The sequence below is a fragment of the Crocuta crocuta genome, unplaced genomic scaffold (genome assembly GCF_008692635.1).
Source record: "Crocuta crocuta isolate KB4526 unplaced genomic scaffold, BGI_CrCroc_1.0 scaffold549, whole genome shotgun sequence".
NCBI lineage: Eukaryota > Metazoa > Chordata > Mammalia > Carnivora > Hyaenidae > Crocuta > Crocuta crocuta.
Genome location: NW_027529169.1, coordinates 398,112 through 413,978, shown reverse-complemented (window position 1 = coordinate 413,978; position 15,867 = coordinate 398,112). Strand labels below are relative to the sequence as shown.

The 15,867-nt window shown below is 49.4% G+C and overlaps 3 protein-coding genes across 4 annotated transcripts in view; 1 reads left to right on the top strand and 2 right to left on the bottom strand.

Moving 5' to 3' along the window:
• Positions 1–846, bottom strand: part of RAB5B (RAB5B, member RAS oncogene family) — a 13,495-nt gene extending 12,649 nt beyond the window's left edge. The window contains exon 1 of the mRNA XM_077757470.1: positions 757–846. The gene's annotated coding sequence lies outside the window, so the exon portion shown is untranslated. The remainder of the gene's footprint in view (positions 1–756) is intronic.
• Positions 847–2,083: 1,237 nt separating this feature from the next.
• On the bottom strand, positions 2,084–7,681 carry CDK2 (cyclin dependent kinase 2). 2 transcript variants are annotated; one of them, XM_077757467.1, is made up of 8 exons: positions 7,366–7,681; positions 6,577–6,654; positions 6,354–6,474; positions 5,501–5,671; positions 4,919–5,020; positions 4,087–4,230; positions 3,580–3,783; positions 2,084–3,299 (listed from the first exon to the last, which is right to left on the bottom strand). In XM_077757467.1, exons 1-8 carry the CDS (start codon positions 7,479–7,481, stop codon positions 3,195–3,197), a joined length of 1,041 nt encoding a protein of 346 aa, XP_077613593.1. In that variant the 5' UTR covers positions 7,482–7,681; the 3' UTR covers positions 2,084–3,194. The 2 variants fall into 2 exon arrangements, with proteins under 2 accessions (XP_077613593.1, XP_077613594.1); XM_077757468.1 differs by lacking the exon at positions 4,087–4,230.
• An 802-nt stretch (positions 7,682–8,483) lies between these two features.
• PMEL (premelanosome protein) lies at positions 8,484–15,820 on the top strand. The gene is made up of 11 exons (XM_077757469.1): positions 8,484–8,559; positions 10,551–10,661; positions 10,808–10,954; positions 11,666–11,800; positions 12,161–12,322; positions 12,572–13,291; positions 13,996–14,112; positions 14,360–14,444; positions 14,555–14,760; positions 14,864–14,951; positions 15,568–15,820. The coding sequence occupies exons 1-11, from the start codon at positions 8,484–8,486 to the stop codon at positions 15,710–15,712; spliced, it is 1,992 nt and encodes a 663-aa protein (XP_077613595.1). The 3' UTR covers positions 15,713–15,820.
• The last annotated feature ends 47 nt before the right edge of the window (positions 15,821–15,867 follow it).

Below are 15,867 nucleotides of genomic sequence, written 5' to 3'. Positions count from 1 at the left end.
AATACCAAAAACACTTCGAGTCACCACAACTCAACACGACGAGGAACAAAAGAGTGGGTCCTTTCAAGACCCAGATCCTCCAGTCCACCCTTGAGCATTCCCAGAAGCTCCCATAACTGACACCAGGCCCGGCTTCCACTTCTCCAACTAACTAGTCTTCTAGATTAGTAAAGCTTTCCTCCTTTGCCTCGGTACTCCCTCCATGAACCCAAGTCCCTCTCCAGCTCAACTCAGGGGCACCCCAGTTATTCAGAAAAGTCACTTTCCCTAAGAGAATGCCCCTTACCCAACTAAGATGCCTTCTCAGGCCCTTCCAGGTAGACGGCTCGAGAGCCCCAGCCCCGGTTACCCTCGTGGCCCGGGTGTCTGGTTTGACCCCTCCTCACCTCCCGGCATAAGGGCTTACCTCACCCGTTGCCCCGTCCCTTTCCCCCAGCTCCTCCCTCTTCAGAGCTGCTCAATGAGGCCTGCCCCTGCCCTCACACCGCCCCGGGCCTCCCGCGCCGGCCCTCCGCCCCGCAGGCCGCCAACACCACCCGGCCGCCTCCCGGCCTCACCAACTTCGGGCTCCCAGCCCGCCCGGCCCCCTCCTCAGCGCCCCCATTAGGCCTGCCGGGGCCCGGCCCCTGCTCCCCTCTCCAGTGGGCCACTCTGACCCCTCGCTGAGGCCCAGACCCGCCTCTGCTCTTAGGCCAGGCCGCTCTCCTCTCCTGGGCGCCTCCGCCCCTGCCCTTATGGGCTCCATCAGCCCGGTACCTGGGGCTCCGTCTCCCCCGTCGGGCCCAAGCCTGTGTCGAACAGACAAACAGCTGCAGCTCAACCAAACCCTCCTGCCCCTCCTCCTCCTCCTCCTCGCCCTGGGGTGGGGGCCCCAGCCAATAGCACGATTACCCGCCTACCGCCAAGGGTGGGCGATGTGTGCACTAATCCTCCAATCCTCTGGAGAAAGGCGGACCTCTTCCGGCGCTGTCACCAACGAGTATGAACGAGGGACTGGACCGCGGAGCTCCGGACCAATACAGAGAGGGAAACCTTGAAGATGGACGAGGTGAGGAGCCATTAAAGAGCGAGCTTTCTGAGACAGGGGGCGGTGCACTGCTGACAGGCGTACATACCAACCAATAACATCCGACACCCTCATGACCCCGCCTTTTGACTCATAAACATCTAATCAGGTGAGTGACGGAGGCGGGTCCAAGTGAAGTTTTAACCAGTACTGGGAAAATTCGGAACTTGAATGGCAGGCAAGGCGGGTTGAAAGTAGCCTTAGGAAGGCCGCTACTGACCTTCGCCCCTCCCCCCGAATTTGGCGGGGGCTGACTCTGGCGCCCCGCCCTCTATGACAAATTGGCGGCGTAAAGAGAGGTATCTCACCTAAGGACTGGAGCCTGGGAATTAAAGCAGACCTCACGTCGGTGCGTCCTCCTTTTTGTGGGGCCCCAGAAGACAGGAATTTTGCGGGTGGCTCGTGCCGGCGGTCTGAGATGTATTTTGGTGGGATTGAGACCGTGGCAACTCCAAGAAGTGGTAGCTTGGGGAGACTTAGCCCCCTTCTTAATACTTTTTTCCTACAGACAAGTTATATATTCTGAGATGTATGTAAATGTGATTAAAGTATCTTTAGAAAGCTGTTTGTGATACGCAACAAAAAGGAAAAACGACGAGCTTTTTGGGAAATGCAGTGTCAAGACGAATTCCCATGGAGCCCACTTCCAATCGCATTGCTATTCCTGAGTCCCTCCTAAATCTCTGAAATCCTGGAACTGCCGCCTTGTATATATATGTGTGTGGTATGTGTGTCTGTGTGCAGGGGATAATTCAGGTTCGTGGGGAAAAAGAAGTAGGCTTCTGTTAACCCAGCCGTAAAAATGGGAGCAGTAATTCCCATTTTGCCCACCTTGGGCACTATACCAATTGCATAATAGGGGCCAGACTGGGGTGATGGGGTGAGGTGGGTAGCCCTAAACAGAAAGATTAGGAAAAGGGGAGCCTTGAAACCAACTCTCACATATGCACATTCATATTCTCTCTCACACATCATTCTTTGTGTAAATAAATACACCTAAGTAAAGGAGGAAAGAGATGAAAAAATAAAACTAGGAACTTTTGTTTTTAATGAATTACAAACTAAATTACAAATAATGTTAATAACGAGAACACTCGAAGACCAGAGGTGGGAGAAGGGAGACAAACATCATAAGAAGAAAAAAATACTCTTTTTTTTAAACATTCGCATTACAAAACCCCAAGGTGCACATGGCAACAAATCCACCCATTCCCACTTAAACAACTACTATAACCTGAAATATAAATATAATTGTTCGTCCTTCTTTTAAAGAAAAAAAAATTTCCCAATGCCCTCACTCATTCACAGCCCTAAAAAAGTGTCAGCATTTTCAAAATGATGTCCAAACCCTAACTTCCACTCCTATGGGGTGGCCTTCAGAGGAAGATGGGACCTGGCATATGAAGAACTAAGAATCTTAAAAGGAAAAGAAAAATTCAGACAACTTTTATTTGCCTCATAAGGCCACGGTGAAGTACAATCCCTGTCCTAGAGCCTCCCAGACACCTCTTGCCCACAGGAGGGACAGATAGAGGGACTAGGGGCAATTGTTTCTATTACAGTCCCATCAAGACTGCAGAGACTGGGAGTCTTGAGTCTCCCAGACTGTTAGGTGAGATGAAACACTAAAATTAGGGTATAAACTGGTTGGATCTATTTTTTTAACCTAATTCTTTAAAACGGGCCCCTCCCTATGTTTTTGTTTTGCTTGGTTTTCCAAAGTTCCAACTTAGGATCTTTGCTATCAGTTGGCCTTACAAACGCAGTGGCCGAGGGAGGCTTGGGGTGTCTGTCATCCCAAACACAGGAAATAATAATTTCAGGGCTTTCAGAGATTGGGATGGCAAACCCTGTGTAGGGGCAGTCTTTTTCTTTCTTTTTTAAATACCAGCCCTCCTCAGTAATAATCAAGAAGAGGGGGAGAGGGTGGTGGAGGGACTTAAGTGCATCTAATACTGAAGCTTCCTTTCATTTCCTCTATTTCTCTCCTCCACCCCTTATATCCTCAGAGTTGGCTGTCTAAGAGGAGGAGGTGTTAAGGCAGCCAGACAAGATCAGAGGACAAATAGCCCAGGGCCAAGCCAGATCAGGCTCTCGCTGGAGGAGAGGGTGAGACTGGGGTAGGACATCAGAGTCGAAGGTGGGGCACTGGCTTGGTCACATCCTGGAAGAAAGGGTGAGCCAGAGCTGCCTTTGCCGAAATCCGCTTGTTGGGGTCGTAGTGCAGCATTTGCTGGAGGGAGAGATGTATGCTGACTTCAGTGATGTGACATTGGACTAAATGGGCAGCAGATGTTCCGAGAACTCAGGAAACCAGAAGTACTTTTACCCAAGGCAGAGTTCCCAATTCCCTCCTCCCTACATCTAAATGGGTGTGCCAACAGGGAGAGAGAAGCAGGGGCTAGGGAAATGCCAAGACCCAGAGTCTAGGGTCTCATCCTTCCTACATCCTGGAGAAAACCTGCCCTGGGGGAGTAAATGAGAGGAAATGGGTGCCCACCCCCAGTTCTCACCGATAGCAAGCTCCGTCCATCTTCATCCAAGGGAGGAACAACTTTGCTAAAATCTTGCCGGGCCCACTTGGGGAAACTCGGCTTATAATCAGGCATAGACGTAACTCCTGGCCAAACCACTTCATCTGGGGTCCCCAGAGTCCGGAAGATCCGGAAAAGTTGGTCAATTTCGGAATCTCCAGGAAATAGGGCTCGGCGGGTCACCTGAAAATGGGGGAAGAAAAAAGGCCAAGACCCACACTGATGTCAGTCAAAGCCGCTCCCTGTGCAACGAAGGTTCCCACAGGCAGTGGAAGGTCAGCAGGGCCCCATGACTCCCTCCCCAGGGCTTTTCATGGGGTCAGTCACACAGAGCCTGAGACAATGAAGTCCCTTCATCTGTCTCCTTGCCCCCTCCTTCCTTCCCCCAACCATGCCTTTGCAGATCCCCAAGGCTGGGTGGGGCTGGGAGGGGGTGAATGTCTGGGGTGCCACTGACATGTAGCAAAGGGATCCCAAGCCACTCACGGGGTGTGGGGTAGACACTGCGGTCATCCCCCCTCCTTGTGATGCAGCCACTTCTAGATAGGAGCACAGCGGGCAGAGACTGTGTCTTCCATTTCTTCTGTGTTCCCCACAGCACCTAGCATCGTGCTGGGTACACACTAGGTGCTTAACAAATATTTTTTGATGAATTGAGAGAGGAATATGGGCAATTGTAAGGTAATGTACTGGGGGATAAATGCACATTTTATATATAGGCTAATGGTCTCCAAGCCCCCAGTCACACCCCAGATAAAGGACCATAAAACAAATTGCTGATTTGATTTGAAAACTCAGCCCACTCCACTATTATATTAAAGGAAATGAGAGCTCCCAGAAAAGGCTGGGCCTCAGGGATCTTACAAACTGAAAAGCCAGAGGTTTGGGGGGTGGGGGGTGGGGGGGATGACTTAAGTCTGCAGTTTAAATAAAAGGTATGGATAAGGTGAACATAAGCTGGCTTCACCCATTAACCTGGAACCCTACAAGGTCTAAAGACCAAATGAAGGCGGCACTAAATCGGTACTCATTCTCCCAAGTATATGCAGACTAAAGCTAAAACAGCTGCAGAAATGATTTTGCTCAATTCAGGGATAAGAGATGTGTATTGCATGATAAGGCTGTCTGAGGATATACTAACATTGTGGTTGACATCAGGGACAACAGTCCTAGTCTTTCCCCCGACTTGCCTTGGTGCTACTCTAGAGAAGAAACCCTGTGATAATATAGAAGGGCCATGAGTCTCGGCCAAGAAACCGCTCTATTGTTCTTGAATGTGGGGGAGTGAGCTGGGTGGAACTCGGGCTTGCCTCCGTACCATCTCAGCAAAGATGCAGCCCAGGCTCCAGATATCTACAGCTGTGGAGTAGTACTTGCAGCCCAGAAGGATTTCAGGTGCTCGGTACCACAGGGTCACCACCTGGGGATAAGAGCAGGAAGGGGAAGGGCGGTGCATGGGGCATGGTGATTCCCACGTCTCAGCTCTTCAGTGTTACTCTGCTAACTCTCAGCCTGAAGACAAGCAGCTCCTTTCCCTCCATCTTTCCCATCTTTCTGACTTCCCCAAAGTATAAATGTCTACATACAACTTATGAGACCAGAGCTAGGCTCTGGGAACCATATTTTCTGAACCCATAATTTGCAACCTTCCTGGAAAACTTGAGAAAAGTGCTCATAATTTTAACAGTGGGCCAACCAGTTCTCCTGGCTTGGCATCTATCAAAGCCCAGTTAGCCCCACAATCAGAACTTCGTGCATACTCTAAAACCTCCTGGAGTGCCAGAGATACTTTCCATGTAATGAGAGAGAAACTGCTGACCAGAGATGTTTAATAATTTTGTGAATGTTCTTGTCAAAACCTCCCAGAAAGTTCAGAGAAGAAATGCAAAGAGGGTCTCACCTCATGGGTGTAAGTACGAACAGGGACACCAAAGGCTCTGGCTAATCCAAAGTCCGCTAGTTTGATGGCCCCCTCTGCGTTGATAAGCAGATTCTGAGGTTTGAGGTCTCGGTGCAGAACCCGATGAGAATGGCAGAAGGCTAGGCCCTGGAGCAGCTGGAACAGATAGCTCTGACAAAAGAGAGAGAGAGGACTTTGTTTCTCTACCACAGTGAGCTTAGGGTCTGCTCTGTGCCTGCAAACTTTTACCAAAGCCTTTTACTATGTTAGATTATAATTACATGCTTATAAACTGTATCTCCCATTGGACTATCAGTCTAGTGAAGACAAGGACCAGGTCTTATTCAGTTTTGCATCTCTTTTCCATATCCTGTGCCTAGCACATTGAAGGTATTCAATAAACTGAATAAATGTTGATAGATTGAAGGTAGCTCAGGGAGTAAAGAACTCAGCCCTAAAACAGACAACAGAAACTCACTGGCTATTTCTCCTACCAAAGAGGTGGAAGGGCTTCTTGGAGGAACCTACCAAGTGCCCTCAAGTCCCATTTATCTGAGTTTCATCTGACCTTCCGCCTGAGCTATGAAGTTGACTCACTAGAGTTTCAACTTCTTTGATTCTCTGCCCAGCCCTAGGGTTAATAAGCATAATGAGCAGTGAGAGAGCCACAAAAGAAAGGTGTGTGTGTGTGTGTGTGTGTGTGTGTGTGCATTGCGCGCGCGCGTGCGTGCGTGCAGGGGGATGAGGTCTGGGAAGGAAGCCAAGATCACAAATAATCACTCAGTCTGAATTGCCTGCCTTTAGTCCCCCAAAAACATGCCCATGTTGGGGAGGAGTTGATAAGAAGAGTTACCTTGATGAGAGGAAGAGGAATGCCAGTCAAAGCAGAGGCATCCATGAATTTCTTCAGATCCTGGTGCAGAAACTCAAAAACCAGGTAGAGTTTGTTCTCTGTGTGGATGACATCCAGCAGCCTAGGGAAGGGAGGTACAGGAATAGAGGTGAGTAAGAAGAATACCCAGGCTACACAGACAAGAACACCTCCTCTATTGTCAGAACACCTCCCAGATACTTACTTGACAATGTTAGGGTGGTTAAGCTCCTTAAGCAGAGAAATCTCTCGTATAGCAGTACTGGGTACACCCTCTGTCTCACTTGGAGAGATGGAGAAAGCAGAGATAGGAATGTGGTTACAAATTCCCCCAGCCCAGTCATTCTTTTCTTCCCACTGAGACACCACCCCAGCATCCCCTAGGAAAGTGAGAGAAGAGAAAGGGTGCTGTAGGAGTTAATCCACCGGGGGACAAGGAGTGGTTTGGGGATATATTAAGGTCATTATTCTTCTTTTCCCAAGGGTAGGTAAGTAAAGCCTCCTGATGTAGGTAAAGAAGAGAGAAGGAAACGGAAAAGATAGGAGTAGCAGCACCCAGCCTCCCTAGAGGGGCCAGTGAGGTTCAACTGCCATTCTTTTGAAAGAGGTAGAGAATTCTAAGATGAGGGTGGGGTTGGGGCAGTGAGGAGGACTCTTCATTCAGAAAGGTGCTCTACACTGGTTCCCACAAGACCCAATTCCACGATGAGTCCTGGACCCCATCTCAGAGGAGACCTTCCTCTTCCTGAGTCGTTCTGACTGCACATTTGGGGGCATCCCTCGACTTTAGGGAGGAAGTTTCCCATAGATTCTAAGTGCCCTACACTCTCCACCGGGAAGCCCTTCGCTGTCCTCCAGCCCACCTCTCCACTTCAAAAGAAGTCCCTCCCTGCTACCTTCCGGTCCTTGGACGGCTACCCGCCTGTTGGGGTGGGGGCAGGGGGGCACTCCAGGAGCTCCCGAGCTAGGAGTCCCGGGTACAGAGGCCACTCACGTGTCCAGGCGGATTTTTTTAAGCGCCACCACTTCTCCCGTCACCTTGTTTTTGGCTTTGTACACAACTCCGTACGTGCCCTCTCCGATCTTTTCCACTTTTTGGAAGTTCTCCATGAAGCGCTAGCGAGTCGGGTCAGCCCGGCCCTGGAGCTAGAGCCTGGGAACCCTGCAAAAGGCGGGCCCCGGCTCTCGGGGGGTGGAGGAGGGGAAAACCGGGCCCAGCTCCGCGGCCCCAGGTCGGGATGGAACGCAGTGTATTTCTTGCTCTTGTCAATTTGTCCAACTTGAAACAATGTTGCCGCCTCCCCTCCAGTTCCCTGCCGCCACCAGAGGCCCCGCCCCTCCTTCCCGCGTTTCCCTAGCTCCGCCTCCACCTTTTCTTATTGGTCAACGTCAGAGCGGAGGGGGCGAGCCCAGCGCGCCTAGCTGCGGCAAATGAGCGTACCTCACGCAAGTTTATTTCCGAGGATACTTAAAACAAGTTTCTGTCTCGGTGGGGAAGCAAAATGTCTTTTTCCAAGTACCTGATTTGGACTCGAGATTTGTCCTACTGAATCCGTAGGGATTTCCTGATCTCTCATTCGCCGTTTCACCCACTCCTAGGAAAATGTGTCTCGCCCTAAGATTAAATTCCACCTGGCCCAGGGAGCCTCCTTTGAAAAGCAGGAAACTGGGAATCTCATTGTACGGGTTTTCTGGGCCCCGGAGATGTAGTTGCCTCCGCCCTCTGCCTATTCGATACCTCTCTCTTTTGGGATGCAGGGTCTCTTGTTTTTTTGAGAGATTTCCTGGTTTGATTAAAAAACCAAACAAACAGATTGATTCACTCTCCTATGATGAATCGTATGTGTTGGGTATATGTTATGCAGCTGCCCTTCAGTCAGTTCTTTCCCAGTCAAGAAGAGAGTGACCCAGTGAAACCAGAAACTATCGATGAGTAGCGGGATGTTCAGGGACCAGGATCCCTTGTCAGTTCTGCCTTTCTCCCGTCCTCCTACCCCTCCCAAGACTCCTCTGGATGTCTTGGAGGAAGGGCTATGCAAATGAGCACCCCTCTCCTATATAGGGGCTTGCCCCAGCCCCCCAGCGCCTTTGGTTGCTGGAAGGAAGAACAGGATGAATCTGGTGCTGAGAAAATGCCTTCTCCATGTGGCTGTGATGGGTGCTTTTCTGGCTGTGGGGGCCACAGAAGGTGAGTGTGGGGAGCACTGACATGAACAAGTGTGAATTTGGGGTTGCACACCTGCTCTGGTTTTTCCCCTCCTTATGGGAGATACCAGCAGTGTCTCAGGCTTCTTCCACCCATTTGATTTAGTGAGGACATGGGCATCTGAGCTCCCTCCCTATGTGGAGATTTGGGACTGAGCCTGAGAATAATCTCATCCGCTTGCAAGGGCACAAGGATAGTGGGTCTTTGTAGCCCTAATCTTGAGGTCCCTTGGGCAGTGAGTCCAAGCAGGGGCTTCAAAAGTGACATGAGTGGGAGACTCTTTGAGGCAATAACTAGGCACCTGGGATAGAGTATTTGAAGTGAGAAGTAAGAGAATGTGGTATAGGATTGAAAAGGTAAGGAGGTACCACCTCCCCTCTTTGAAATGGGGATGGGTGAACACAGCTCAGGCTTTTGTTCTGGGGCTGGAAGAGACAGGCAGAGGGGTCTCAGCTGAGCATCACATGAAAGGGCTCTGGGGGATTGGGGCCTCGTGACAGAAGCAAGGGGTGGGGGTGGGGGTGGTGAGAGGGTCTGGAATGTCCCGTGCTGCTCTGAGGAGGGAGGGTTGGGAGTGAAGAAAGAATGGGACATCTTATGATTCTCTTGCTCTAGTGGTGGGATGCTCTATGAGATGATTCCAGATCCCTCCTCCCCAAGCAGACTCAACTAGGTTTCCAGTACACATTAGAAATGGAGCAAAGATAGTTTCTCCTGTGCTAAAATATAGATATCATGTCCCAGTTTCCCCTTTCTCTCTCTAGATCCCTGGTCTCACAGACTTCTTGGAGGTTCTCCTTCATCTGACTTCCCTCATTTGTGCTGTAGTTTCAAGTCTTTTTCTTTTATTATGTTCCTTAATGTATTTTGGAAACATTCTGTTCATACTTGTCCACCTGAGCCTCTTAAAAAGATTGTGCTTACTTTTTAGATATTGATTTTTTTAAGTCATCAAAAGATATTTTTAGATATTCATGAAATTTTATATGAATTGGGTTTGATAATTTTGTCCAGTGTGAAATGACATTGTACTTATCCAAGAAAATGTTCACATTTTTTACAGATATATATTGAAATTGTAGGGTTAAAATAACAAGAAGATGTCTGGGAATTGTTTTAAATACTTTAGTCAACAAATAAATAAACAACAACAACAAAGGATAGATATAAAGGATAGTTTTTGTATCTGAGAGAGGCATACGTAGATCCCTCATATCCCTTTTTCTCAGACCTCTCTTGGTCAGTTATAAAAATTTTGTCTGCTTGGTCCTCACTCCCAACCTCTGCCTGCCTCTGATCCAGCCTCTACATTGCTTGCCATAATGATCCTTCTAAAATACAGATCTGATCGTATTAAAAAAGCTTCTGAAGGGTGAATTTTTTGGTGTAGGAATTATTTGTCAATGAAACAAACAAAATTTTCTGCCGTGGCCTTGTCTACAGAATAAAAGCCCAATTCCTTTGCTTGGCACTCAGGGCCTCCGCTTGTCTTCTTGGCCTCATCTCAGTGTCCATCACCCACATGCCCCTATCATGCTTGTGCTGCCATGCCTCCATGCATCTGCTCATGCTGGTCCTTCTGCCCAGAGTGTTCTATCCCACAGGCCAACTCATCAAGCCGATTGTCTTTCCCAATCCACCAGAGTGGAACTAATCTCTTTTGTCTGTCATTTCATTGTACTTTCTGAATGTCTATAACAGCTCATGTTAAACAGTGCCTTTAATTATTATAATTTATGGATATGTCTATTTCTTCTTTTTTTAATGTTTTATTTATTTCTGAGAGAGANGTGCCCCTCTCTTATTTGTTTCTTAAGTCCTTTTGTACCTAGCACAGTGCCTGGCACATTGTGGGTGTTCAGTAAATTAAGATGCACTTTGAATGTGAGAGTGAGTAGGATGACATGGGACAGTGCTGTTCCCTGACACAGGACAGGCATGATCCTAGGGCTTTCATGGTACCTTCCTTTTAGGACCCAGAGACCAGGACTGGCTTGGTGTCTCAAGGCCACTCACAACTAAAGCCTGGAACAGGCGGCTGTATCCAGAGTGGACAGAAAGCCAGGGGCCTGACTGCTGGAGAGGTGGGAACCTGGCAATTTCTAAGGAGGGTATGAGGTGGGGAGAGGAGCAAGAACTGGGTTGAATGGAGCATGGGAAAATAGGGAGGGGAAAGGTATAAGGGGAGGAAAAACCAAAGAGTCTCAGCTAATGCGGCTGCCCTTCCTAGGTGGCCAGGTGTCCTTGAAGGTCAGTAATGATGGCCCTACACTAGTTGGGGCAAATGCCTCCTTCTCTATTGCCCTGCACTTTCCTGAAAGCCAAAAGGTGCTCCCAGATGGGCAGGTCATCTGGGCCAACAACACCATCATCAATGGTGAGTACCTCTCTGCTCCAGGCCCTTACTCTAAGGGCTCACATTCCCTGGCATCCCCAGTGAGCTCAAGAAGTGTCCTCTTCCTTTCTACTTTTCTCAAAAAAATAAACTGTATACATAGTCTGTAATATTCATTGTAGAAAAAATTTTAAACACAGATAAAAAAAGGAAAAAATACATAGTGTGCCAAATTGCAGGCAGAAGACCTAGTGGACCTAGGATTTAGACAGACATTTAGACATATTTAAATTTGTAAATAATATGTAACCCTGGGCAAGTTACTTGTTTTGTGCTTCCATTCCCTTATCTGTAGAATGGGGATGATACCTACTTGAACAGTTGTTGTAAGGATTAAAATGTGATCCTATATAAATAATTTAGCATAATACTTGCCCTAGGCTAAGGCAGGGTTCAATAAATGTTAGCTGGTGCTCTTATTTTTGTTTTTATCTTACTAGTTAGACCAAACCACTCTAAACATTTTGATGTATGGTTTTCCTATTTCCTTCCTATGTCTGTCTTTAAGTACATATGAATCTTTAATTCCAGTTTCCATCCTTTCCACTGCCACCCCAAACGGGTTATACCAAGGGGAATGTACTTTGTAGCTAAGGAGTATTCCCACAGCCCCTCTCTGGGAGCCATGTGAGGAGTTCTGGTGTATAGAAAGGAATGCCAGGGTTTGAGGGTGACTCTGTATCAATCTTTCAGGGACCCAGGTGTGGGGAGGACAGCCAGTGTATCCCCAGGTACCTGATGATACCTGCATCTTCCCTGATGGAAGGGCCTGCCCATCTGGCCCTTGGTCTCAGACTCGAAGCTTTGTTTATGTCTGGAAGACCTGGGGTGAGTCATCCACACTTGGATTCACCTCTTCCTACCTGATCCCCTTTTGTTTTGCTCTGTGAATTTCCCTAACCTTCATTGCCCCCATGGCCCTTTCCTCTTCCATAGCATGTAGCCCACTCCCACTCTCTCTACTATATTGTTTCTGGGGACCCTTCCCGAATTGTCCTATCCCATGGAACCCCTCATTAGGACTCCTCTCCTGACCCCCATATGACAACCTTCCAAATACTCTCTGAAATAACCATACTCAATACGTCTCTTGACCTTCCTTCTGTACTGCCCTGTCTCTAATCCTTCCCCTCAGTTCCCTTTGATCAGTACCTCCCCCACCCCTGCTTTTCTTTTCAAAAACTTCAGGCCAGTACTGGCAAGTTCTGGGGGGCCCAGTGTCGGGACTGAGCATTGTGACAGGCAAGGCAATGCTGGGCACACATACCATGGAAGTGACTGTCTACCACCGCCGGGAGTCCCAGAGCTACGTGCCCCTTGCTCACTCCTGCTCAGCCTTCACCATTACCGGTAAGGATTTGGGAAAGGGCAAAGGAATAAGTCACAGGGCAGTAACATATGGAGAGGGTTGGCCTGACTGGAAAGGGGAGAGGGGAAAGGGGAAATGGTGTGTAATCTTAAAGGCACAGAGCCAGGAAGAACTGGGCAGAAGAATGTGGGGCGTAGAGTCAGTGAAGGGCCAGTCAGCTTGAGTTGAGTTGGTGTCTAACGTTCCCTTGGCCCAGGTCTGGTTCTCACCCTTTCTGGCTCCTATCCCAGACCAGGTGCCCTTCTCTGTGAGCGTGTCCCAGCTGCAGGCCTTGGATGGAGGGAACAAGCACTTCCTGAGAAATCATCCTCTGACCTTTGCCCTCCGGCTCCATGACCCCAGTGGCTATTTGTCTGGGGCTGACCTCTCCTACACCTGGGACTTTGGAGACAATACTGGGACCCTGATCTCTCGGGCACTTGTGGTGACTCACACTTACCTAGAGTCTGGCCCAGTCACTGCCCAGGTGGTGCTGCAGGCTGCAATTCCTCTCACTTCCTGTGGCTCCTCCCCAGTTCCAGTCACCACAGATGGGCATGGGCCAACGGCAGAGGCCCCTGGCACCACAGCTGGGCAAGTGCCTACTGCAGAAGTCATAGGTACTACACCTGGTCAGGTGCCAACTGCAGAACCTTCTGGAACCACAGCTGTGAAGATGCCAACCACGGAGGTCACAGGCACTACACCTGTACAGGTGCCAACTACAGAGGGCATAGGTACTACAGCTGAACAGGTGCCAACCTCAGAGGGCATAGATACCACACCTGCAGAGATGCCAACTGCAGAGGCCATTCGTACAATACCTGAAGTGTCAATCGCAGAGCCCTCTGGTTCCACAGTTGTACAACTAACAACTAGAGAGTTGGTGGAGCCCACAGCTGGAGAGGTACCCACCCCTGAGCCTGAGGGTCTAGATGTCCGCCCATTCGTGCCTACAGAAGGTATTACAGGTAAGAGGGTCAGTGTGAATGAGGTTCATTGAGGTGGGATATTTGTCACTACTCTAAAAAGCTACTCTGAAAGACACGCAGGCCCCAGATGTTACCCAATCCTTTGCTTAGCAATGGAATCCCATCGGAGCTCTCAGTGTTTTTAAGCCCTCAAGTCCCTCTTAATAACATGGAATAGACCTGGAATTCAGGAAACCAGAGTGTGCCCCTAGGCCACTGGGAGAGAGCTTGTTGCTTCCCTTACCTCGGGAGAGCAGTTCCCTGAGGCTTCTGCCGGGGAACAGGCTGTGGTCCTTTACATAATAACTTGTATCTCTTTCTGTGCAAGTATAGCATAGAATTCTATGCAGGTCAACCTGAAATTATGGTAGGAACACTAAAAATGTTGGAATGACCTGTTGGCACGTGGAAGAGTTAACTTTTGATGAGTGTCTAGCTTAGGACCTAGCACAGTGCGGAGTATAATAAACATTTGGGATTTCTTAAAACTCCAAATCTACTCCTCACTGTGTGAGTCTGGAGTGCTCATTCCTCCTTCAGGGCTTTAGTTTCCTCATCGATAAAAGGAGATTTTCCAGGTCTTGTCTGATGCCACACCTGGGTGCAATAGCTCTGGCTCTACCTGGAAAAAATGCCTGCGTGGCCTCTACTTCCAGGGGAGTCATGTGTCCCTTGACTTTGCCTCTTCAATCCCCTCCTGCCAGATTCCCAGAGCCCCCTGCCGGATGGTGCAGCTACCTTAATCCTGGTGAAGCGAGAAACCCCTCTGGATTGTGTGCTGTATCGATATGGCTCCTTTTCTCTCGACCTGGACATTGTCCGTGAGTCTTGACTGCTTTGGGGGCTGGTTGAGGGCGGTGTGTACTGCCTAAGACTGACAGTGGAAACATACCTTGGAAGGAGTTACTTACCTGGACAAGAATATCCAGATCCCAGGCTTTTTATTTTGAAGGCATGGGGATGGGATTGGGGAAGCAGCCCTAGGGCTTTCCTGTCTGTGGGCCTTTGGGGAGGCCTGATAGAGGAATCCCACATTGTACCCAGACTTAAACTTTTGCAACTTTGCAGAGGGTATTGAGAGTGCTGAGATCCTTCAGGCTGTGCCATCCAGTGAAGGGGATGCATTTGAGCTGACCGTGTCTTGCCAAGGCGGGTGAGTGTCCCACTGGCTGTCCTGAGAACTCTTGGGTTGACTGTTGCACTGCTCTCTGGTGGCTAACGTTCCCTCCCAGTTGCCCTGACCTAAGCTAACACCTTTCGCAGGCTGCCCAAGGAAGCCTGTATGGACATCTCATCTCCAGGGTGCCAGCCCCCTGCCCAGCGGCTGTGTCAGCCTGTGCCACCCAGCCCGGCCTGCCAGCTAGTTTTGCACCAAGTACTGAAGGGTGGCTCGGGGACCTACTGCCTCAATGTGTCTTTGGCTGATGCTAACAGCCTGGCAATGGTCAGCACCCAGCTTGTAATGCCTGGTATGTACTTGGACAAGGGGTAGGACGAAGAGGGGGAACGGGAAGAGGCTATCTGGTAGGAAGCAGACCCTGATGGAAGCTGTGCCTGGGATTCTGTTCACAGGTCGAGAAGCAGGCCTTGGACAGGCTCCCCTATACGTGGGCATCTTGCTGGTGTTGATGGCTATGGTGCTTGTATCTCTGATATATAGGTGAGGGCCCCACCGTCTAGCTCACACCTCCTTATCCCTTGTTACCACTACTCAGTCTTCCTCAAGAGGAGAGGGAACCACCACTTCTTTTGAAGAAGCATGGTGTCCATGGAAAGAGCCCAGACTTGGAAGTTAAACAGACCTAGGCTGTAGTCTTGCTGGTGGGACCTTGGGAAGGTAGCTTAATGTCTCTGAGCCTCTGAAAAATAGGAAAACTAATACCTGCCTTATGGAGCTGTTGTCAGGATTAGAGACAATGTGGGTAAAGCACCAACTTCTGAAGCTAGAGTGCAGTAAATGATCCTGATGACTGTTATTAATAATATCAAGAGTGGAGGAAGCTGGGTGAACTGAGTCCTCTACCTGTGAGAAGGGCAGATCCCCAGGCCTGGGGTGCCAAGGTCCTCAAAGCAGGGAGGCTTGTAGAGTAAGAGGGGAATGGACAGAGGTTACCATAAAAACAGGATAAGATGAACCCTGTTGGTGACAAGGGGAGGGAGCTAGGGTCAAGGCCCAGTGAATTTGGGATATGGGTGTGTCCTCATTTTTGGAGAAGCACAGATAGGTTTCCCTTGTCTATTGCTAATCAGTGTCTCCTTTCTTCTCCCGATATCAGGCGAAGACTTCTGAAGCAAGGCTCAGCCCTCCCTCTTCCCCAGCTCCCACGTGGTAGCACCCACTGGCTGCGGCTGCCCAAGGTCTTCCGCTCTTGCCCCATTGGTGAGAACAGGCCCCTCCTCAGTGGGCAGCAGCAGGTCTGAGTAGTCTTATATGACACTGTGATTTGCCGAGGGTGGACAGCAATGCCTATCTTTTCTCCAGTCCTCCCTTGGAAAGTACCATTATCTGAAATAAATACTCAGAGCCTGGTGCCGTTTTATCTTCTTGCTTCTGGGAGAATCTATGTCATTTACGG